This window comes from Neomonachus schauinslandi, chromosome 3, assembly GCF_002201575.2.
Source record: "Neomonachus schauinslandi chromosome 3, ASM220157v2, whole genome shotgun sequence".
Taxonomy (NCBI): Eukaryota; Metazoa; Chordata; class Mammalia; order Carnivora; family Phocidae; genus Neomonachus; species Neomonachus schauinslandi.
In genome coordinates, this window is record NC_058405.1 from 178680132 (window position 1) to 178704241 (window position 24110).

Sequence of the window (24110 nt, forward strand, 5' to 3'; positions counted from 1 at the left end):
TCCCCCAAATCCCTCAAATTTACACAGTGTGCTATATCATTATGTTCATTTTCTAGGTGAGACACTGACGTGGAGTCTGAAAAGCCCTCCATACAGCTCAACAGTGCCTAATGTGGAAGTATCCAATTTGAAAGAATACATGAATAAATACCTTCACCCCCAAATGGTGGAAAACTTCAAAGGAACCAGAAAAACTGTGTTGATTTATATAAAGTCCATCTCTACAAAACTTTTTAAAAATAAAGAGTTCCACCATATTGACAACAAAAAAGTGAAACCACAAATCTGAAGACATAAAATAAACATAAGTGATCAAAAATGACAGCTAAACTTCAAACCATGCCATCATTGTAATCACATGATTAATTTGAGTAAATATTAGGTATTAAAAGCCCAATAATTCCTTCACATTCTAATTTGAGTTATTTCATTTTAGTAATGGCTCTATTGAGGAATTGATCAATTTTTTTTTCTGTTCTTGTGGTCTTGTCTTGTTATTTTCCCCTAAATCTATCTGGCAAGATGAACCAAAGAGGACATTTTTCCCTCAAAGAGGACATTTTTCCTTCATGTTCTCTAAAGATCTACCATATAGGATCTTCTAGAGAAAGAATACAACAGCAAGCATACTCTTCTCATAGGAAAAGCACTAAGGGGCTCCTAACCACTCCAATAGGAATCATACCAGACCTCAAAACTAACATTAAAAATGCACAGACAGGACATCAGAAGTGGGACATCAAGACAGAGTATGACGAACTATTTTCCTATAATGCCTGATCACATTTACTACCTGGTTATATAGAGCTTTCATTCCAGGAAGCACGAATGCAACATACTCACAATAATAATGGTCAGCAGCAAAATTTGGGGCATGAGGAAATAAAAAAGAAGGAAGAGCATCTACCATATAGGCTGTAATAATATTCAATTCTCTAAGTCTAATAAACAATAAGTCTTCTAATACAGTAGGCATACAATAAAACATATTTGAAGCAAAATCTCTCAAGCAATGAGTGCTTGGAACCTCAAAAATTATTAAAATCATAGTAGTAATAATAATTACTACTATTGGTATTAGTCTTCATTATACTATTTTTATAGTAAGGGAAGTCACAGACACTGTATCTCTGAAATCTCAAATCCTTATTAAATACATAGAGTTTGTAGGAAACACAGCCTTATCGGAATGACCTTAATATTCAACTAAAAGGTAAAATTAAAACTTCAACTAGATGGCAGCTTCTAAGACATCAAAACCATTTAAGTCCCTTATTGCCTTTGGTTATTTTCCTTAATTCCAACCCTGAAAAAATAAATGAATTTAGGACATTAAAATCAGATACATTGTATCTGGACTGAAGTTACATTTTACTAAGCATATTAAAAATGTCTAGCATTATGTATGAGCTCTGAACTCTTAACAAAACTTGGAATTATTACAAAATTTAAAAAGCTAAACATTTAGAAAAGAATTATTGATATAACATATATTTTACATTCAAAATCAGGGGTTATTACAATGCACTTTTCAGTTGTCAGTAGAGGATCAAATGCAACAAAAAACATATTGCGACACATTTATTTAAATTAGCTTAAAAATATCACACGGGTTCAAACACTGCAAAACAAATATTCAGTCAGTTGAGTCACGAAGCAGTTATTTGAACATCCAGACTACAATAAGTAGGTATATACAGTATAATACAGATATGTAATAATGATAAATATATTATGTTAAACAACCCTTTGCTAGTTAACAAAGAATCCCTTTTAGGTTATTTTTGGCATGATGCCGGGGGCTCTGTCAAAGAACTGGACACCAGGAATTTGCTAATTTATAGGCTCCCAGCGTGTAGCACTTGGACTCTTCAAGTAGATGCATAGCTAAAACGTAGGCTTGTTCATATATTCTTCCATTGTCTGAAAGAGAAAAATAAATTAGAACAATTTCCCCTTAAACCACAGCCTTTAGCAGAAGGTGAAACCTTTTTCATTCTTTTACTTACTCATTTTTTGCTGTTACTGAACAGAAGTTCCCGAAACATATATGGACATAAATCTTTGCATCCTGATCAAGAACAGTGGTTCAGAGTTTGAGAATAATTTGCATACATCTCCATATGGCTGGAACTAAATAACTTTCAACAGAGAAAGAGCTGAGCTTGATCATAAAAAGAATGTCGGATAAGAAAAATACTAAAGCATCAGCGGCCAGCATATCACTGTTGACTTCAGATAAATATGCCTACTGAAACGATCATGAGAACCACCTCCAGGCACATGTATTAGAGAAATCTCAGTTTCTGCTACAGATTCTGTGCAAAACATCTTTTTACACTTACTGGCAAGATATAAAGGATAGACTACGATTCATAAGAATTTCTTCCATGTAGGGGCTCCTGGGTGGCTCAGTTGGTTAAGCATCTGCCTTCGGCTCAGGTCATGATCCCAGGGTTCTGGGATCGAGCCCCGCATCTGGCCCCCTGCTCGGCAGGAAGCCTGCTTCTCCCTCTCCCACTCCCCCTGCTTGTGTTCCCTCTCTCGCTGTCTCTCTGTCAAATAAATAAATAAAATCTTAAAAAAAAAAAAAAAAAGAATTTCTTCCACGTATTTTGAAACGGCTTTCCTCCAAAGTATGCAAACTTTCTTCATCCCCATCAGTTGGCAAGTTTGCTAACACACCACAAGGCCATAATTTTTTTCCAGCACTTTTTAAAAAAGGTTTGGGCAGATTTGCAATTAGAGGTAGAGTTAAAATATACAGTGATTTTGCAAGCCCTTTACCATGCAAGATGAATGGACTTTCTCTTGCATTCTTTCCTACTGTAAACATATATATTTGTTTAACAGAGTGGTTCCTGGGTTGAATCAATAAGGAAGTTCAAGGGGGCAGCCTTGGGTAATGCCCCTGCCTTTTCCGTGTGAGCCAGGGTCAGCTCAGTCAGCAATGTGCAACCTGTTCTTAGGCTTGAACCTCAGGGTACATGATTCACTTGCACCTGCCAGGGAAGACATTGATCAGCACGGGCCAAACTGAGCAAGGCCATGGCTAAGCAACATTGCTCAGAGGGTACTAAAGTTAGAAATCCGGTGTTCTGGGGTGCCTGGGTGGCTCAGATGGTTAAGCGTCTGCCTTCGGCTCAGGTCATGATTCCAGGGTCCTGGGATCGAGCCCCGCATCGGGCTCCTGGCTCAGCGGGGAGCCTGCTTCTCCTTCTCCCTCTGCCTCTCTCCCTGCTCATGCTCTCTCTCTCTCTGTATCTCTGTGTCTCAAATGAATAAATCTTTAAAAACAAAAAAAAAAAAAAGAAAGAAATCCAGTGTTCTAACTGGTTTTCACCAGCTCTGTTTAGAATTCCAGTGTTCCTCTGATGAAATACTTGTGCTCAGTCATCCACACTTTCTTATAAAGCTCTTACACCTCACACTGGCCAACAGCAACCCACACCCTAAGACCTTTGCCCTGTATCTCCTCTTACAGAAGCTGCTGGTGTCTTTAAAGTTAGCCGGAGTATCACATTGGCCTGGGGCCCATGCCTATTTTGTAGCATCTAGAGTTTATATCATTAAAAAAGGAATACAAAGGGGCACCTGGGTGGCTCAGTCGGTTAAGCGTCCAACTCTTAATTTTGGCTCAGGTCATGATCACAGGGTTGTGAGATTGAACCCTGCACTGGGGCTCCCCCAGCATGGAGCCTGCTTAAGATTTCCTCTACTTCTCCCCCAACCCCAGCTTGCACTCTCTCCCTCTCTCTTACAAAAAAAAAGGAATACAAAGAAATACAAAATTGGGTATAAAGTTTATTTAGAATGAGAAAAGAAATAACAGATGCTAACTTTTTTTTTTTAATTATTTATTTATTTGAGAGAGGGAGAGCACAGAGGGAGAGTGAGAGGGACAAACAGAGAGCAGAGAGCCCGATGTGGGGCTTGATCCCAGGACCCTGAGATCATGACCTAAGCCGAAGGCAGATGCTTAACTGACTGAGCCACCCAGGTGCCCCCAGATGATAAATTTTTTTTAGAAGATTTTATTTATTTATTTGTCAGAGAAAGAGAGAGAGAGAGCACAAGTAAGGGGAGCAGCATGCAGAGGGAGAAGCAGGTTCCCTGCTGAGCAAGGAGCCCGATGCAGGGCTCGATCTCAGGACCCTGAGATCATGACCTGAGCCAAAAGCAGACGCTTAACCGACTGAGCCACACAGGCATCCCTCGGATGATAAATTTTTAAAAGATGACAAATATTGCAGAATTCAGAACAACAGCATATGGTTTCCATTCATTAAGTACCTGACACACTTTATAATATGTTCATTGCATGGCTACATATGCTTTGCAGTTAGATATCCTACCTTTGCAAATCTCACCATATGAGCCTGCAGCCTTGGAAGGGGCTTGGGCCAGCAAAAGGCTCTGGAATTGTCACTCCACTGACTTCCTGGTTCACTGGCCTCTAGTTATCAGCCCTGCTTCACAGCACTGGTTAACTCAGCCTGCTAAAGACTGCACGGACTGCCCTTTCTGAACCATGCTGTTCCCCAGATTACATGAACCAAGAGCACACAAGGTCCGTATTTTCTTGAGCTTGCCACTTTCAAGGTTGGAACAGACTTTTAAGAATGACACAACCTTAAAGAGCTCTGCTCTGGCCAGTCACAAGAGGACCCAGATCTGTCCCTCAGGACCCCATCTGTTATCCATCTTGTACCCCCACATTTCTTGTGGATTCAGCACCGTACGCACTACAACTTTTTACTGCACTATGGTCTCGCGTAGCTGTTAACATGAGTTGTGCTTTTAAGGGTGACAATGTTGGGGTGCACCTAGCCATTTCTCACGCATCCACACATACACAGGCAAGATATCCTGTTTCGTGAGCTAATGAGGTACATTTTGACCCTCGCTTCTCACCCTGTGGGGAAACCTCTTCTGTCGGTCGCCCCCGCTGGCGATGCCAGGAATTGCAACCCCCGCAGCTAATGAGGACCATCTTTCCCTTTCAGCTTCTTTTCTCTTCTCACTCCGCACCACCGCCCACAGGTTGTCCCCCTGAAAATAAGGCACCTCCTAAAGTCACCCCCAACCACTTAAACTGTTCTTTTCTTAATCCGTACTACTAATGTCAAGCCCCAGTACACTCAGAATAATCCCTGAGCATTTGGAGATTTAAGACTATGTATCTTCTTACTAAATATGTGAGGACAGCCTTTCTATTCTAAGAAACCTTTCTTGGGTAGGAGTCGGGGAAAGTTCCAGGAGCTAAAAGCACAAGCAATATTACAAAGGCCTCCCTTAACCTTTAATAGCTACATGTGTGTACTCAGGTCCAGAGAACAGGGAAAAAAAGAAAGCAGTCATGTTTTTCCTTATGTAATTATGTTACTTGCACCCCTTCATTCTAAACATTTCTGATCAGATATACACAGTCAATTTCTCAATCAGCTCCCCAAACGTTCACTGATTCACTGACTTAGCTGAAGTACCCAGAGCCCAAGAGAGCACTGATAACACTGTCTCTATTTGGCAGGTGCTGTGATTTCACCAAGAGAGATTTGGAGGACAGTCATGGCATTGCCTGCTCACTATGGGGACGCCGGGGCTAAATGGAGGGGCTCCGGAGGCCTACCCATCAAGACCTTCCACTTGATCGCCAGGGACATGAACTACCAGTTAATGTTTACTTGTGAAAGGGCTCTCTCCTGAAATCTGTGCTTCCCAGAGTTCCATGGAACCAGATTCACTGCAAGCTATTTGAAACTCTATATATTTCTTACAGAGGAGGAATTCAAAATAATCCAGGTGTGTCTTGGCCCCAATTCAAAAAGCTTTAATTACTGTGAGTGCCAAAGACCCTGCTAAAAAGTCCCTTTCTCCTGTAAGGCTTAGACTCCACAGTCAGGGCCCTGAGGATAGAATTATAAATAACCCCTGGCATATTTTAAGAAAGGTTGTTCTGTGGAATTTCCAAACCACTGAGTTCTCAAGCACCTTGTAAAATTCCCTTCCTGTGGCATTTGGAGAGAGCCAAGTAAACAGCAGAAAGTTTAAGTGCATTTCTTGAGGCGAGAACAACTCTGGAAAGAAATGCACCGGCCTCCTAAAAGGCATGCGCAGACACTTTGGGGTACTGCTCCTACAGAGGTCTTCCTCAGGGTCCGTTCACCTGAGGACCGGTTCCCCTGGATGGGCAGGAGCAGCTCATCGGTTCAGAGACGTGCACAAGAAAGGGGCTGGGAAACCATGCCTGATGTTGTTTTATTAACACAATCAGTATCTTCTTTCTCAAAAGGCAGGAAGAATGGCTTTAATGCCAATTTTTAAGAGAGAGTTTATGATCCTCTGGGATCTCCTGACCGGCTACTGTAAAACAGGCAAGCGGAAAGACACAAGGACGCTGCGGGAAAAAGTACCCAGGGGTGGTGAAGCCGGGACAGAGCTCAGCTTTGTGCCAGAACTGGTGGGTTCACTTCATTAGGGAGGCCAAAGGTCAGAGGGGTGATGTGCTCTTTCTTGGTGTCCTTGGGAGGAAGAAGTGAAGGGGCTGATGTAGGTGAGTCCCCTTACTGGGTACAATGCCAATCTAGCCTGCTTCTAAAAGACCCACTGTATTTTTTTTTTTTTAAAGATTTTATTTATTTATTTGAGAGAGAGAATGAGAGAGAGAGAGAGAGCATGAGAGGGGGAGGGTCAGAGGGAGAAGCAGACTCCCTGCTGAGCAAGGAGCCCGATGCGGGACTCGATCCAGGGACTCCAGGATCATGACCTGAGCCGAAGGCAGTCGCTTAACCAACTGAGCCACCCAGGCGCCCGAGACCCACTGTATTTTATATAAATATCACAGAACCAGGAGCACATGGATGCTTCCGGGCCCATTTATACTTTGGCAAGCAAGCCACAGTATTCTCAATTTATTTATGCAAATAGGAGCACACAGGCAGCCTCGGCGGGAGGTGTGAGAAATTTTAATTAAAATGATAAATGCCATCTTCAATAATAAAGCTCTAATATCCCTGGCAAATGAAATAACGACGTACTCCTATTCTCCTTTCCCAGGGTAGCGCAGATATTTTTTTTTTTTTTAAAGATTTTATTTACTTGACAAAGAGAGAGAGTTAGTGAGAGCAGGAACACAAGCGGGGGAGTGGGAGAGGGAGAAGCAGGCTTCCCGCCGAGCAGGGAGCCCGATGCGGGGCTCGATCCCAGGACCCTGGGATCATGACCTGAGCTGAAGGCAGACGCTTAACGACTGAGCCACCCAGGCGCCCCGGTAGCGCAGATATTTTAATGAAAATCTTTTTATACCTCTTGTAAAATCCTTGAAAAAAAATTAGCACCAAGCTTTTGATACCTTTTTGACAGTTAGGTATCCTCACTAAAAAAAAAAAACTCAGCCAAACATAAAGAACGAAGATTCTGGAGCCCAGCGTCCTGCGTTCAAATCTCTATTCCACACTTACTGGCTGTGTCACATCAAGCAGATTGTTTAACCTCTCTGTGTCTCAGTTTACTCAGCTTCAAAATGAGGGCAAAAAATGCTACGCACCTCTTAGAGGTATTGTGATAATTAAATGAGTTAAAACAGGTAAGTTACTTAGAAACTGCACTCAGCATAGAGGAAGCGCTCAGTAAGTCTCTGCCAACATATCATCAGCAGCAGCACCATCATCATTTTCCCCCATGGCACCAACGCTGGGTACTGACCTCCTGTAACATATCAGAATCTTCAATGGCTTTGACAGCAGATTTTTTGGACGTTTCCTGAATTTCTCCACCCATTATAAACTCGTCAAGGATAAAATAAGCCTTTTCGAAATTAAAGATAATATCCAGCTCACAGACCTGGTAGACAAAAACAAATGTTTTGGTAAACTTGCAGGAATATCAGGGCAAACAAATGTCAGCGTCTCAAGCTTTCTCAACAGTTACACCCATGTGGCATACCAAAGATAAAACCATCAGATGGTATCGTAAGGACCGAGAAACAGAACAAGGGGATCCCAGGCCTTTAGCAAAAGTAAAACCACATTCCATTAAGCAGGCCATGTCCCTAAATAATATTTCTTTATGTCACAACAAGAAAGTTGAGACTTGGGACAGGAATCAGGCAGCACGAGCTCATATTTCCATCTGCACGAATAGAAGCCAAGTCCCCACTGCAAGTCAGGCAGAGGACAACGCCTCCTTCCTCCTACTCGACCGGCTGGAAATCTTGGCTCCTAGCTTTAGGACTCTCAGAAGCTCACTCTTCAGAGGCAAATTAGCTCAACTGTGCTAATTTTTCTCAAAATTATGTCACAAGCCAGTGGTTCTCAAACTTCAGAGTGTATCCGAATCCCCCAGAAGGCTCCTTAAGGGACACAGTGCTTGGGCCCCAGCCCTGGAGTTTCTGATACGGTGGGTCTGGGTAAGGCCTGAGAGTCTGCACTTGTAACTGGTTCCCAGGTGATGCTAATGAGGCGGGTCTGGGGACCACACAGGGGGAACGACTATCATAGACCAAAACAGAATCCGATAGATTTTGCTGTGTAAGGGAAGCAAGCGACAAGAGCACCCCCCTCCCCCAATAATCCAGATAGGGCTTGTTTCCAATTCCCTGACCAGACCAGCACTCAGGCACTCTCCTGAGGTTTTCCTTCTCACTTATTCCTCAACTCCCCAACACTTCTGTTTCTGGTTCCACACCCTCTGGAAGGCTTCCACCTGCAAGTTTTTAGCCCTCCCCCTCCTTCACTTCTCAGCAACACTGGATACCCTTCACCAGTCTTTTTCCTGAAAATCCCCTCTCCCCTGCTCCCTGACTTTGGCAATGCCATTCAATGCCTGTTCCTGTCTTCCATCTCTGCTGAATCCTGAATCCTTCTCAGACTCGTTGGATGATCTCTACCCCTACTTCACATTTGGTTAGGAAGTATTTATGGAGTTCTCGGGACAGAATCAGCAAAGCCAGCCTCAGGGCTGCATGTGTCTTACATTCCAGTGACCCACCTTCTGCTTTAATGCTGGTGTTTTTCATGAAAGCCAAGCCTCTACTCTTCCCCCTACGTATATTCTAGACAATGCCAAGGACGCTCTACAGCTGTGTCTGGCATGCAGGTGTCTTAACAAACCCAGATGTCTAGCCCTGATCTCCTTCTGGGGCGAGTCCAATATTTCCACCTGCTCATTAGACCTCTCTGCCTGGATATTCCTCAGGCCAAGTCACCAGGTGCCAAACTGAGGTTAAGCGTATTGTTTTCCCCTCAGACCCTGTTTTCCTTCATAGCTGCAACCTCTATCTGTGGCTCAATCTAATTCATCCCACAGATCCACTTCTTCCCCCCCCCCCCCCCATCCCTCTCTCTCCTTCAGTCTCATCCCTCTCAGTCTGGTCTCCAATTCCTATTGATTCTATCATGGAAATAAATCCCAGCCCTTCCTGTCTTCTCCCCGTTCACCACCGCTGCTCCGGCCTGCAGCGTCTCATGAAGGCCACTGCAATGACCTTCTAGGCGGTGTCCGTCCGCACTCAAGGCCAACAACCATTAACACTGTGCTGAAGTACCGATCTCTTTCCTCTCCTGAGTAGGGTCTTATGTTAAGGACAAAGACTCCATTCCTCTGCCTGGCATATAGGACTCCTGACCACCCAGCCTGGGCGGGCTATCTGCTGCCCATGTCAGCACTCAGCCACCCCATGCTACACCCACACTCCACTAACTCACCGGGTTCTCTTATGCCTTTACCCTTTGCCCATTCCAGCAATTCCTGCAATGACCCCCAGTTGGCCTTTTCTTTATTCTGCTGGCAAAATTAAGCTCATTTTTCAAGGCCAGATTCAAAAGTCAGGGGCACAATGATTCCACCGAAGCCTTTTTCCCCCATTCGGATTTCACACGGCTTGCTCTGTGTTCTCTCTTTCTGTGTATGCTGACTGATCAATCTCTGCCCCCCCCAGTACTGTGAGCTCAGGCACAGACCTTATCTTATCAGTCATCTTGCTATCTCTGGTATCTAGCACATAACAGGACGCGGTACACATCTGCAGGATAAATGAGTCAGTCATCACTTAGGCCTTGTTTCTATGATGCTGGGAATTAATGGCTTCCCAGACCAACAGTTCTCTGATGCTGCTGAGTACTATAACTTTACATAAAACCCATGTCAACATTTTAGCAAAGGGTTTAGGTCATACATTTACCATTTAGGTCAATAAGCTTGCAGACTCCACAAGGTAAACGGTTAGGTAAATACCGCTATCATAAATGGCCAGCTCAGAAAAACTCACCTAATTCATCTGCAAAGGTCATGGTCTCCTCATTCATTAGAAAGCAGCATCAAGTGGGTAAATCAACAACAAGTGGGTGTATATATCTAGAGCTACTTCCCTCCTCCCTCAACAGTCTATCTCTGCCTGCGCTGATGACATGGAAATTCCATGTAGAAGTTGGAAAGAATGAGATAGATTTCTATGGACGGCTGTGGAAAGAACTCCAAGATACATCTGTAATTGGGGGCGGGGGGGGGAGAAAAAGTTGCAGAATAATATGCATAATGTCATAATATGCATAATCCCATTTAAAAATAAAACTGTATATGTCTAGAAGGATATGTAAAAAAATACACAATTTTAAATAATACAGATAAACAGAAAGAAAACACAATAGATCAGGCATCCATGCTCATTAGAGAAGGTATGAGAAGCAAGCAGTTACCACAGGTCAGAAGAGGCAGGAAGTCAGTAGTTATAGTAGCAAGAGCTGAGGAACCTCAGAGTTCAAGGCAGGCGTAGACCAGGAGTCCGAGACAGACAGGAGCCTCATTAGGAGAAACCAGCAATTAGAATCCTGCAAGATGAACCTGACAGATACTAATGCAAGTTCTCTAGTTCTCTAGGACCATCTCAAACCCCACTCTCAGAGAGGCAACCTGCAGGCTGGCCAGCAGCCATGGGGCAATTAATTTACTGCATCTAGTTTCAAGAGATGGGAATAAAGTAACATGGCATGCAAAGCCAGATACACACACACACACACACACATACACACACATACACACACAGAGGCAGCTTGGATATACAATTACTATCTCTAGATCATAAGGAAACAGATGCACAAGTTCCATTGAAATTATAGAGAGTTACAAATGAGCAACTATTTCATATATGGCAACTCCAAAATGCTACTTCTTTGGTTATTCTTTGATCCTAACCCCAAGGGGTTACTGTATCTGTGAGTAAGAACAGGGAATATCTCCCAGAGCACCTTAGACCAAATGCAGAGCAATTACTCAAATACTTGTGAGTCCACCTCAAGGGTACTGTCCCGGTACATCAGGAATATGCCCTTGATGCTCAAATGACTGCATTTCATCTAATTATGCAAAAACAAGTGGTTTCCATGTTTATAAACACATGAGACTGTTAATTTCTTTTCTCATTTCTTGTGTATCTCTATTCTGGAAGAAGGCTTATAAAAGGCAGAAACAGTGATAATTTAATTTTACCCTTGATCTCTTAGCCTATGCTTTACTATAATCTGACCTGAGGGTCTACTCTTGTAGCAGAATACATGATGCAGAAGATTATTTCTGGCATTTCAATAACTAAATACTTCTGGATAGAGCCTAAGAACCTTCTCTTACTAAATTCTGTTCTAAAGTAAATACAAAAAGTTTAAATTATATACAGTAAATGTATAAAACCATACATACAATAATTACGGTTTAAGGTACAATGACATAGCAATTGACAGTTTGTAAAGTATTGTTAATTACACTGTCGCTTCGATCCTCACAACAGCCCCATGAGATTAGCAAAGTAAATATTTCTATTAATCTTTTTGAGTGTTATTTTTCTTATATGTAAATTAGAGATCTATCCCGAGCCAAAATCATGAGTCTGGTTAGTGAGTGAGTGGACACCAGGACCCAGCAGGACTCAGAGCCCTCCTCTTCCTCCCAGAAAACTTCCTAAATCAAGATCAAACCTCTCTGGGGCAGCAACACCCATACTCTCTGAGCACATCTGTAAAAACTCACACTATAGTCTCTAATGGGAAAATATGCAGGTGGCTAAATCCTCAGACAGACCTTTATCAACTGGGAGATTCTGGGGCATTTCTTCTTAGCCTCCATAAATTGGGGTTAATGCTGTTTACTGAAGATCAAAAGATTAACCAGTTAATCCTTGTAAATCTCCCTGGAATTGAAAAATGCTCAAAAAACACATAAATTAGTAGCCAGAGATTTTGATTTATCTGTCACAGGAAAGTAATATTTTCCAATGTTATAAGAGAAGCTCGGTACAAAGTTTTCTCTTCGATAATATTAAGGGCAGAATTCCAGGAGACCTTCAGGATTAACACAAGAGGAAAAGAAAGCCAAAGAGAAATATATTATTCCTGAGATGATGTCAATGAGAATCAGTACTGGTAGGCTTTGCTCATCACAGTTAATTAATAAGACCTGAACACCTACTGGGCAGATAGCCTTGAATTGCTCTTAGCTGCTCTTAGCTTAATAAAAGATTCATTGAATTTTTTAGTGAATTAAATTTTGGTCCATGGGAAAGACAGAGCTTCTAAAGGTACACCAAAATAGGATGAAAAATTAATGTTAGAGAAATAGGAATTCATTCTGATTCTCTTTATATCTTAACTGGGCTTAGCTTTGGTGAAGGTGATTTAGATTCTCTTAAGAAAGCAATGTGTTCTCAAATATCTAATATTTGGTCAGATAAGACTGACATAAAAATTTAACCTCCATTCACATTATCACAGTCAGGGAAATCTAGGAAAACACAACAGGTCAAACCCGAGTGCAGAAATTAGGGGCAGAAGGCAGGTCCTGGGAAAGCCTGGGCCTCAGGAAAACACCTTCAGGCCTTTCTTTACAAAAGGCCAAGTTTGCAGTGGATTTCAAAATGTCAGGCTTCCTTTGAATAATGGAAAGCATAAAATTAAATAATCTCACGTTCAAAAACATGCAATTATACACCTGCGAATCTCTCTCTAAAAGATGAAAATAAACATGGGGAGCTAAGAGAAAGAGAAAGAAAAAATGGTCTGGCTGTCTTACTCTCTCTACTGACCAACGACCTAAAATCTCCGAAGCGACATTTAAAGTCATCTTCTAACATCATTTACGAAGGGAAATAAAGGGGAATAATAAGGATGAAGGGAGGGAGGGAAAGAAAATTCTTTCAAAAACCTTTCAAGTACTCACCCTTGTGAAAATTGTTGCAAGTAATCCGATAAAACCCTGGCGATACTGCAAATGTTACTCATTCCATTGACCAGAGCACAGAAAGTCTTGTGGAAGCAAACTGTCCCAACAACACTTAATAGAAATCCTCAGTGACCCAGGGAACAGGGAAGGGAGCATTACTGAGAAAATATATTCCAAATCCAATGATTTATTTCTTAAGACCATGAAATGGATGGCATGTTTCTGGAACATTTGCTAAAATCTGGCCCAGAGTTGCTCACAAGTGTTGAAAAATCAAACAACTAAATCCTAGGTCATGATCTCGAGACACCTGAAGTTTGGTGTTCATACAAATCTTGCACAAGTTAAGGATAATACCAGGCTGTCCCATGTGGTTGGAGCACTGAGCCTATCAGGGATAAAAAGAAAGAACAGCGAGAAGGTTGGAGAAGTGGCCTGGGACTGATGTTTAGAAAGCTTAAATGCCAGGCTAAGAAGTTGGGCTTTTATTCATTATAGATGATGGAAAGTGGCTGAGGACAGCCGTCACCTGGATCCATGCATTGCAAGGAAGACGGTAACTAACAAGCCAGGAAAGGGAAGCAGAGAAGAGCCCAGAGGCATAAAGGGCCAGAGATGAGGTTTCAAAGAAAAGCAAAACTGCAATCCCAAGTAAACCTGTACTTGTGGGAGTGGAAGGAAAGAGATGGATTGTAGTCCCATCTGAATAGACAAAGGCAGCCTTTAGCAAAGGGTGGAGGAAGAACAAAGAAAGAAGCATTGAAGGATCCTGGGACATAATAAACTCAGTCACAAGACAGAACAGGTTTGCAGAAGATTATTTTAGTTCTTGACACGTTACAACGGAGACGGCTGAGAGAAGCCCAGAGAAGACTGTCCTCAGCAGACTTCTGGAAAGAGAGCCATCTGGTCATGGATTCCAGGAGGGTAGAAAGGGCAGGGGGAGGAAGAGAGCTCGGGGCAGAAACCAAGCAGGGGCCTTTAGAAACAGGATGAGAATTAGCAGAACTCAGGGTTGTGCCAAAAAAAGAAAGGGAAGCAGTGACGAGCAAGGATCCCGTGCTACAGAGAGGTGAGGCAGGGGAAGACTGAAGAAGCATCACTGGTGTTGACCATTAGGAAGGGGCCAGTGGTAACTTTATGATTTCCTGGGAGCCATAAAGATGGAGGCCGAGCTGTAAAAGTGAATGAGTTCTAAGGATGGGGCACCTCATACAGGATATTACTTGGCAGTAAATGCATGGAGGTTAAATAGCGATAGGAAGGAAAAGGATTTTGGTTTCCTTGTTTGTTTGGCTTTTTTTTTTTTTTTTTCACGTATAAATAGTATTAAAGAACACTTGGAGCTTAGTAAAAGAAGCCAGAGAGGGGATTAAAAAGTCAAAATAGAAGAAAGATGACAGATGATGAAGAATGAGGAGGAAAACATCAAGGAATCCTTCACAATTAAATTCTTGTTCACTGAATGAGCTCTCTAGGGTGGTTGTGGTCTGAAGACAGAGAGAGACACGGCCTGCCTCTGAAAGCTTTGGAACCTTTGTTTACAAAGAATCACAGGAAGGGGGAGAATGCCTCATATTCTGATCCTTGTGCAAATGCAATTCATATTTTAGACTTGAGAGAGAGAAGGAATGTGATAAAGACAGAACTGACATAGAGCTGAAACGGGGACTAATTCCAAACAGACCAGTTTGGACACTTACATTTCCAAAGTATTTGTCCAGCAACTCCACGTAACGATGCACAATCTCTAGTGTCAAGAGCTCATTGTCCTGATTTTCTACAGCACAGCAAAAATATAAACTAGCATACCTTGAAAGGAAAAACACGAAGAAAGAAAAGTAAAATACGATGACACATCCAATAACCTGAAGATGGTGTTTTCTGCAGTGAATATGCGAAGCTCCCTCTTCTCCAGAGACTCTCCCCATCCAAATCGAAGAAAGAAGTCATCATTCATCACATCCAATAGCCTCCCAATATGTGAAAGAGAATATATAAAAACAGAGTGGCCATTGGGTTATTTCGGTTAATTATATGAAAGACTCTCAACACCATTTTACCCTGAGGAACTGTTATCAGGAAGACAGAGTCCTTGGCCCAGAGTAACGGGGGTGTCTGCTCATGCCCCTGCTTGTGAACCATCCTTTCTAAACTTCAAGCCCCCGACCCAGGCTCTCACCTCACACTCCTTCTGTATGTGACCCACCCTCAGCCCATCCAGTCTATCCTCCTGCCTAAAATCCTCTTTCCCACACCCATCTGTGTGGTTAATGCCAACTCCCCGCCTTAGCTCTGAGCTTGGATGTCTTTCCTCCGGGAAATCTCTAACCTCGCAGACGGGACTGGATGCCGGGCTCTGCACACCTGTGCCTCCCCCAACAGAGCACCTAGTGCTCTTCACTGCCCATTTCATGGCTTGTCTCTGCCCCACTAGGTCACTGGCTTCCCAAAGGCAGGTGCTGAGTCTGCCTTGCTCATGTTCCCAGGCGCTGCAAATATCTGTTGAGAGAACTGCTAAAGCCTATTCTTTATACAGTGGCTTAAATCACAAATGAACTCAAAGTTTTAAAAAGCCAGCAGGCAGAGAGTAGGGACAAGCTTCTTGTTGACAAGTGCTTCCTGGGACTCTGCCTTGCCGTCCCTGGGATGCTTATTAAAAGGGGCCTTCACTGACATCTCTCCGGATGCTAGTACTAAATGCTTTAACCTTGGACCTGGCGGAAGCAGCTTTGCCCGGGCACTTCTTCATAATTTACTCCATTAAATATAGCCTGCCAACTGGCCTCTGTTTTTGCCTTTCAGGTTTTATAAACACCTTTTGCAAGAGCCTTCCTAATGTGCATTTTCTTTCTGGGAGTGGCAGGAGGATGTTGAATGCAGGGTCAGGTCAGCTGGGTTCTGGTCCAGGCTTAGACATGAATTATCTGGGCCTCTATGAGCAAAATGGCTTGACCTCTTAGGGTCTCAGTTTCCTTACCCATAAACTAAAGTTGCTCACCAGTATGGTCCTGCTATGGCAAGCAGGTGCAATAATGAGAGGATATGTAAGTTTTAAAGCCAGAAGGAGCGGCGCCTGGGTGGCTCAGTCTGTTAAGCGATTGCCTTCAGCTCAGGTCATGATCTCAGGATCCTGGGATCGAGCCCCAACTCGGGCTCCCTCCTCAACACGGAGTCTGCTTCTCCCTCTCCCTCTTCCTCTGCCCCTCCCCACCCCTGCTCATGTGCTCTTTCTCAAATAAATAAAATCTTTAAAAAAAAATAATAAAGCCAGAAGGATATGGATTTGAATCCTGACTCTCCCAATTGCCCCTTAGTTCCTGTGACTGACGACTAATCACTTAGAAACTCTCTGTGGCTTCAATTTCCTCCTCTGCAAATATGAGTAATAATGGCAATAATAAGAGCTGCCCTTCTCTCTAGCACCTTAACCTGCATTTTGTCCCATAGCATGTATTACTAACAGATAAGGTTTTGTTTGCCTAACCGATGAGTATGCCCCATAAGAGCAGCATTGTTTCTGTCATTTGTTACGGCATCCACTGTCATTAGAAGTGCTGGAAATGTAATAGGTGCCCAGAAGCTATTTCTTGAATGCACTTGTACATTATCCACATGTAGATTACATCCCTAGAATCCATCCTGGCACATGGAAAGCCTTTCAATAAATGAGAGTTCCTTTTTGCTAGTCTACTGATACAAATATTTGGGTTCCAGGCTCCAAAGATTTCAGTAAGTGATGCAACTGGTGTTGTAATAAAAAATGTTCAGGATTAAACAATCCAAAGCAATAATGAGAAAGACAGTTTTCATAAAGTTACTCACACCTTTTATAAACAAGTTTTAGCTCCTTCCAGTCAATAAAGCTGCTTGTCCTCTGACCACGAGAGAGAATAATCTGAACAATTTCCCGGGTGATCCTTTTCCTCTCTTTGTCAGGGAGAGTCGTGTACCATTTCTGCAGCCGTAATTTCCCCTGTCGACTGAAAAGCAATATGAAATGTATCTAGAACAAATAAAGGACAGAGAAAAACAGAACTTGATCAGCTAAATCATTCTACATAGACACTGGAAATTAAATGGCAGGGTTTACAAATGATGATAATTCTGAACAAATGAAAAAAGTCTCACCAGCATGAAAACTATCTCATTTGAAAATTACATTTAACCCATCCGAGAACAAAGAAATGTGTGCGTCCCAAACATGGCTTATTGGTATTAGAGGGGAAAGATAAGAGTTTAAAAAATTATCCCTTTTGGGAGTCACAAATTTATTACAGGCAGAAAAATATATAAAGGAAGAATGTAACTCTTTTAAGAAAACAATAAAATCTTCCTTCACAAGGCAAAAATAGTGTTAATAACAGTGGAAGAGTTTACTTTAAAAATTGCATCCCAGTTCCATGTCAAAACTATGGCAACATAGTGATAATAGAGGGGGGGAAAAGGGAGAGAAAGGAGGCAAAGGAAGATAAAGCACTAGGAAAGGGTGAGAAAGCAAGAAAGGGGCTACATTCTCAGTCTTTTTTTTTTTTTAATAAAAATTGTATATATTGAAGGCATACAAGAGAGGGATCTGATACACATATCTAGAGTGGAGTTATTACTATAGTCAAGCTAATTAACATTTCATCTCCTCACATGGTTGCCATTGTGTGTGTGTGATGACAGCCCCTGAAATCTAATCTCTTAGTAAATTTCCAGTAGTCAATCCAGTATTATTAACTATAGTCATCATCATGAACAGCAGATCTCTAGACTTATTATTCATCTTATAACTGCAACTCTGTGCTCTTCTACAAACATCTCCGCATTTCCCCCACCTCCCCACTCCTGGGAATCATGGTTCTACTCTATATGCCCCTATGACTTTTAATGTTTCAGATTCCACATATAAGTGAGATCATGCAGTATTTGTCTTTCTATGCCTGGCTTATTTCATTGAGCATAATGTCATCCAGGTTTATCCATGATATCACCAATGACAGGATTTCTTTCTTTTTTATGACTGAAAATATTCCATTACACACACACGCACACACACAAAACACACACACATATATACCACATTTTCTTTATCCATTCATCTACCGATGGACACTTAGGTTAATTCCGTATCTTGGCTATTGTGAATAATGCTGCAATGAACTTGGAAGTGCAGATATCTCTTCAAGATGCTGATTTCATTTCCTTTGAAAATACACCCAGAAGTGGGATTGCTGGATCACATAGTACTTCTATTTTTAATTATTTGAGGAACCTCCATACTGTTTTCCATGATGGCTACACCAGTTTGCATTCCCACCAACAGCGTTCCCTTTTCTCCAAATCTTCACCAACACTATTGTCTTTTGTCTTTTTGGTAACAGTCATTTTAACCAATGGGAGGTGATCTCCTATGGTTTTGATTTGCATTTCTCTGATGATTAATGATGTTGAGCATCTTTTCATATACCTGTTGGCCATCTGTATGTCTTCTTTGAAGAAATACCTGTTCAGGTCCTTTGTCCATTTTTTAATCAGGTTATTTATTTTCTTGCTATTGACTGGTTTGAGTTACTTCTATATTTTGGATATTAACCTCCTAACAGATATATGGTTTACAAATATTTTCTTCCAGGTGGCCGCTTCATTCTGTTGATTGTTTCCTTTGCTGTGAAGAAGCTGTTTAGTTTGATGTAACCTCACTTGTCTATTTTTGCTTTTGTTCCCCCTTGCTTTTGGGGTAATATCCAAAATATCGTTGCCCAGAACGAAGCTTTCTCCTTCTACTTTGTTCTAGTAGTTTTGCAGTTTCAGATCCTACATTTAAATCTTAATCCATTTTGAGTTGATTTTTTAAATAGGGAGTGTCAGAAGGATCCAATTTCATTCTTTTTCATGTGGATAACCAGTTTTCGCAACACCACTTATTGAAAGATTTTCCTTTCCCCTTTGTGTGTTCTTGGCAGCTTTGTTGAAGATCAAACGAAGTCTTAAATGTAAGCTCTTTACCCCACTTTGTGGCTAACTTGGCTGAGAGCTTTAGAATAGACCATCTCATGTAACAATTGTCTTTGTCATCCTAATAGATGTGTTAACAATTTAGATAGTGTGTTGGCTATGTTTGGAAGCAACCCAATCTTATTTTCAATTAAGTTTCAAAACGTGTATTTTAAATAAGGATTTATATTTCAATGCATTTTAAAAGATTTAAATGAATAGAAGACACCATAACATGTAGAAATTTACTTTGGTACCTTGGAGGTTCAGCAGAGATGCTTTTCAGAAATTGTCAGATGGTATAATATTTATTTGATGGGAGATTAAGTTTTCTCAAGGCACCATGTGAGAAGTAGTTTAGAATCATAATTTATTTCGGGGCGCCTGGGTGGCTCAGTCATTAAGCGTCTGCCTTTGGCTCAGGTCATGATCCCAGGGTCCTGGGATCGAACCCGCATTAGGCTCCCTGCTCCGCGGGAAGCCTGCTTCTCCTTCTCCCACTCCCCCTGTTTGTGTTCCCTCTCTTGTTGTGTCTCTCTCTGTCAAATAAATAAATAAAATCTTAAAAAAAAAAAGAATCATAATTTATTTCATCAGGTTTTTGCTTTCTTTTCTTTTAAAAAAAATAAAATTCAGTAGGGGTTAAGTGTGTCATGGAGGGGAGAATGATATATACTGGAAGCCAAAATAATTAAAATTTTAAAAACTTTTTTAAAAAATTTTATTTATTTGTTTGAGAGAGAGAGAGAAAGAGCATAAGGGGGGGAGTGGTAGAGGAAGAGGGAGAAGCAGGCTCCCCGCTGAGCAGGGAGCCCCATGAGGAGGGACTGGATCCCAGGACTCTGGGATCATGACCTGAGCTGAAGGCAGATGTTTAACCGACTGAGCCACCCAGGCGCCCCTTTAAAAACATTTTATAAATAAAATATTCACCTCCTTTTATTGAAGAGGTTTGGCTCTGAATATCAGGGCATAGGTCATAAAAACTCACTAGGTGGTGATATCTGAGGACCAAAAGCAACCAGGCTCTTTCCTCAGAGCTCCTCCTACCTCAAACCTATAGAATTTGAGGTCTTCCTTAATAAAGTTATATTCTGTCTTAGAAAGAAAACATATCAAGTCAGGAAACGACAGATGTTGGTGAGGATGCGGAGAAAGGGGAACCCTCCTACACTGTTGGTGGGAATGCAAGCTGGTGCAGCCACTCTGGAAAACAGTATGGAGGTTCCTCAAAAAGTTGAAAATAGAGCTACCATATGACCCAGCAATTGCACTACTGGGTATTTACCCCAAATATACAAATGTAGTGATCTGAAGGGGTACGTGCACCCCAATGTTTATAGCAGCAATGTCCATAATAGCCAAACTATGGAAAGAGCCAAGATGTCCATCAACAGATGAATGGATAAAGAAGATGTGGTATACATATACAATGGAATACTATGCAGCCAAAAAAAAAAAAAAAAAACCAACTAAATCTTGCCATTTGCAATGACGTGGATGGAACTAGAGGGTATTATGCTAAGCGAAATAAGTCAATCAGAGAAAGACAAGTATCATATGATCTCACTGATATGAGGAATTCTTAATCTCAGGAAACAAACTGAGGGTTGCTGGAGTGGTGGGGGGTGGGAGGGATGGGGTGGCTGGGTGATGGACATTGGGGAGGGTATGTGCTATGGTGAGCGCTGTGAATTGTGTAAGACTGTTGAATCACAGACCTGTACCTCTGAAACAAATAATACATTATATGTTAAAAAAAAAAAAAGAAGAAGAAGATAGTAGGAAGGGAAAAATGAAGGGGGGGGAATCGGAGGGGGAGACGAACCACGAGAGACTATGGAATCCGAGAAACAAAATGAGGGTTTTAGAGGGGAGGGGGGTGGGGGGATGGGTTAGCCCGGTGATGGGTATTAAGGAGGGCACGTATTGCATGGAGCACTGGGTGTTATACACAAACAATGAATTATGGAATACTACATCAAAAACTAATGATGTAATGTATGGTGACTAACGTAACATAATAAAATAAAAGAAAAAAAAAAGAAAACATTTCTTAGAATAAGGACTTGAGAACCAAGACATCGCAAGTGAGGAGAAAGCAAGTGTGAAAGCTCTGCTCATCTAGCAACTTTAAGAAACATCACCCTCAGTGTGGAAGTTTAAATATCTGCTGAGAACACAGCATTTTCTTAAATACCCATTTCACTATCAGCACAGGTATAAATAATTCAGTAAGGGAACACAGTCACTGTTTTCTAAGAATTAAATTGAGAAAGGTATTTTTACGTCTAAGAAGAGATCATCCTAAAAGTGACATTCTAAAAGTACAAGGTGGAAACAAAATTAAAAATAAATAAAAGTACAAGGTGGAATGGTGATAGAACCGTAAAACCTCAGGATCTTGAGAACAAGGCTCAGCTTTGGATCATTACCAATGGATAAGTCTATTCAACTCAATGTCTAGCAAATGGTCAGACTTTCGCTAGAGAAATGAAATCCACACATTTTTCTTAGTGCTCACTTTGCATTTCCTCTCAGAAAAGATTTTTTCTTCCCATCTAACCTAAATCTCTTCTGTTACAGTTTAAGCCATTTTTCCCTGATTTTATCCACAGAGTAAATTAAAAGACAGGATATCACAACCTCAGGAGTAATAACTAACTCTACACATATTTGAAGATAGCCTTTCAGGCTACCATGAATTGTCTTCCTTCCAGGAGAAATAACCCTGGTTTCATGTTGTCTTCTTATTGGTTCTATTTCCAGATCTCAAAATCATGCTTGTTGTGATTCCTCCCAGATTTCTCCATAGGCTAAATGTTACTTTTAATTGAGGGCACTCAGATCAATACCCAAAGTTCCAGTGAGAGGCTGGAAGTAGGGCTGAGTTTCATTGTGGATTACTTTCTAGTTCTTCTACATTGCAACAGTCTCTCACCATCAGGCGCCTCCCTTCTTAAACGTGGATCAACAATGTAGGGCAATGAACAAAGAGCAAATCTTTATTCTAACAATGAGTTCAAAGAGAAAGGATGATCGGGAACCTGATACGCACATCTGTAAAGCCCACATAAAATATACAAATACATTCTAAATTCAAAAGAAGCAACAAACTGATTCAAATTTATCCCATAATTGCCTTGCATAAGACAGTGTTGAGAGATTTAGCCCTCTCGAGTTCTGCTCCGAGACAGAACATAGCTTGTGTTTGTGGTGTCTGGTGTCTGTCACACATCCAGAGTTAGCGGTGTGGCTTGAGACAACCAGCAGAATGAACTGTAGTGACTCACAAGAGTTCATCACCTCCAGCAATTTTACCCAATTTATCAGTTTAGTCATTCAAGACATATTTGAATAATATGTTTCAAGAGGTTAATCAAACACCTTTATTGATTAGCATTAGCTAATTTATTAATTAATTTACTCTCAAGAGTAGGAAGAAAGCAATTAGAAGGGTTTTTTTCAATATTTACAAAAAGCCAACTTACATTCAAGTGATGTCATAAACAAACTTCTTCTGACTTCAGAAAATAACACCCAGACATTCCCCTTCCATAGTACTGCTGAGATAAGAGGAGTAATGGAGAGGCTGACTGGTAAGACCCTTCTGGAAAATGCTAACTCCAGAAATAACCATAAAATCCAATGGAGTATGTTGAGCGAGGTTAAGTTCTTAAATTTAGCCCAACTGTTTTGGCCTCAGGTGGACACTTTGCTTCACCAAGATCTCCCATTCCTTTCCCAGAAGCCCTTCTGAGGGGTCTGGTTCTGTACCAGATGATCCTTTAAATCCAAACACGTCTGGTTAATCCAAGCATTCTTTGTCCTCAGAGTGTCCACTAGTATAATCCTTGACCTAACTGAGTATAGCCTGAATTTGTCACTTTGACCCAGAATGCAAACTACTCTGGGCATTTTTGTAATTTTATTTCTGAAGCATGTCCCGGGAGATACCCTTAGGCCTTGCAGGAAGCACAAAGCAGACCAATACCAATCTACTTAGCCTGCTTTGAACCAGTGTTAGCATCTTCCTTCTCATTGCAGATAAAAGGTGAAAGCATCCAGTAGCACTTTGGGTTCTTAATGTTTGTAAATCTCCCTGCTCCTGAGTAGGGAGTTGTAGAACCACAACTAGCTTCCAGGAAGAGAGGCATCCAGGAACCTTTTCCTATCCCCAACACTGTCACCTCACGAACACCCCCTATTCAGGGCTGGCTTGTATTGCAGGATCTGAGCTGCAAATATAAGCCCACAGAATATGTTCCTTTCCTCCCATTCCATCCACTTGACAGGCCCTTCCTCTGGTGCCCTGGAATTCATGATACATCACTTAAACAACACTACTTCTGGAGTCCTCACCGCCTTCACCCCTTTTCTTCTGCATCCACCCTACAGACTCCCAACCCAGATCAGCCCATCCACTCTCATCTCTGCTTCTCTACCGAGGTATCAGGCACTCCTGAGAAAAATCACAGAAGACCCTACAGATTGGTACTACTTTAGGGGTACGATGATCCAGCTCAGTGTAATCTCCAGTGGTACTTGGAAACTCTCCATCAACCTCTTCACGTAAAGGGTTGCTAAGCAACTCCCCCTTCTGTTCCCCACAGGGGTTATTGGAAGTCACCACCAAGCCCCTCCTATTCCTTACCTCCATCCTTACTCCCTGACTCTGGGAAGATAAAAGTCAAGAGAATAAAAATCATTCCACAGGGTTTCCTTGGCTCCTCCCACACCAGTACACACCCACGTGGACAAACTCAGTCACCCCCACCCCCACCCCTGCCAACTTACTTTCTCCCTATGTCAAAGAACACAATATTATCTTCTGCCCTGGCCGTCCACCCTCACCTCTGTCTTCGGGAATGTGGATTCAGCATTCTGACACTGGCCCTCCCTTCTGAAACTTCTTACATGTA

At 41.8% G+C, this 24110-nt stretch overlaps 1 protein-coding gene across 1 annotated transcript; it reads right to left on the reverse strand.

The window, feature by feature from the left end:
- Positions 1-1887: 1887 nt before the first annotated feature.
- AP1S3 (adaptor related protein complex 1 subunit sigma 3) lies at positions 1888-23848 on the reverse strand. The gene is made up of 5 exons (XM_021682993.1): positions 23690-23848; positions 17034-17212; positions 14910-15018; positions 7705-7842; positions 1888-1923 (listed from the first exon to the last, which is right to left on the reverse strand). Exons 1-5 carry the CDS (start codon positions 23846-23848, stop codon positions 1888-1890), a joined length of 621 nt encoding a protein of 206 aa, XP_021538668.1.
- Between the last annotated feature and the right edge of the window lie 262 nt (positions 23849-24110).

Bases quoted from the DNA above. Each gene is read 5' to 3' on its own strand.
- AP1S3 (XM_021682993.1), bottom strand. From the start codon at position 23,848: ATGGAGGTAAGGAATAGGAGGGGCTTGGTGGTGACTTCCAATAACCCC. The intron at 15,019-17,033 runs GTGTGAGTAACT...TTTCCTTTCAAG, and splicing joins CTAAAACTTGTTTATAAAAG to GTATGCTAGTTTATATTTTT. The intron at 7,843-14,909 runs GTAAGTGTCCAA...TTTGTCTACCAG, and splicing joins TGGACAAATACTTTGGAAAT to GTCTGTGAGCTGGATATTAT.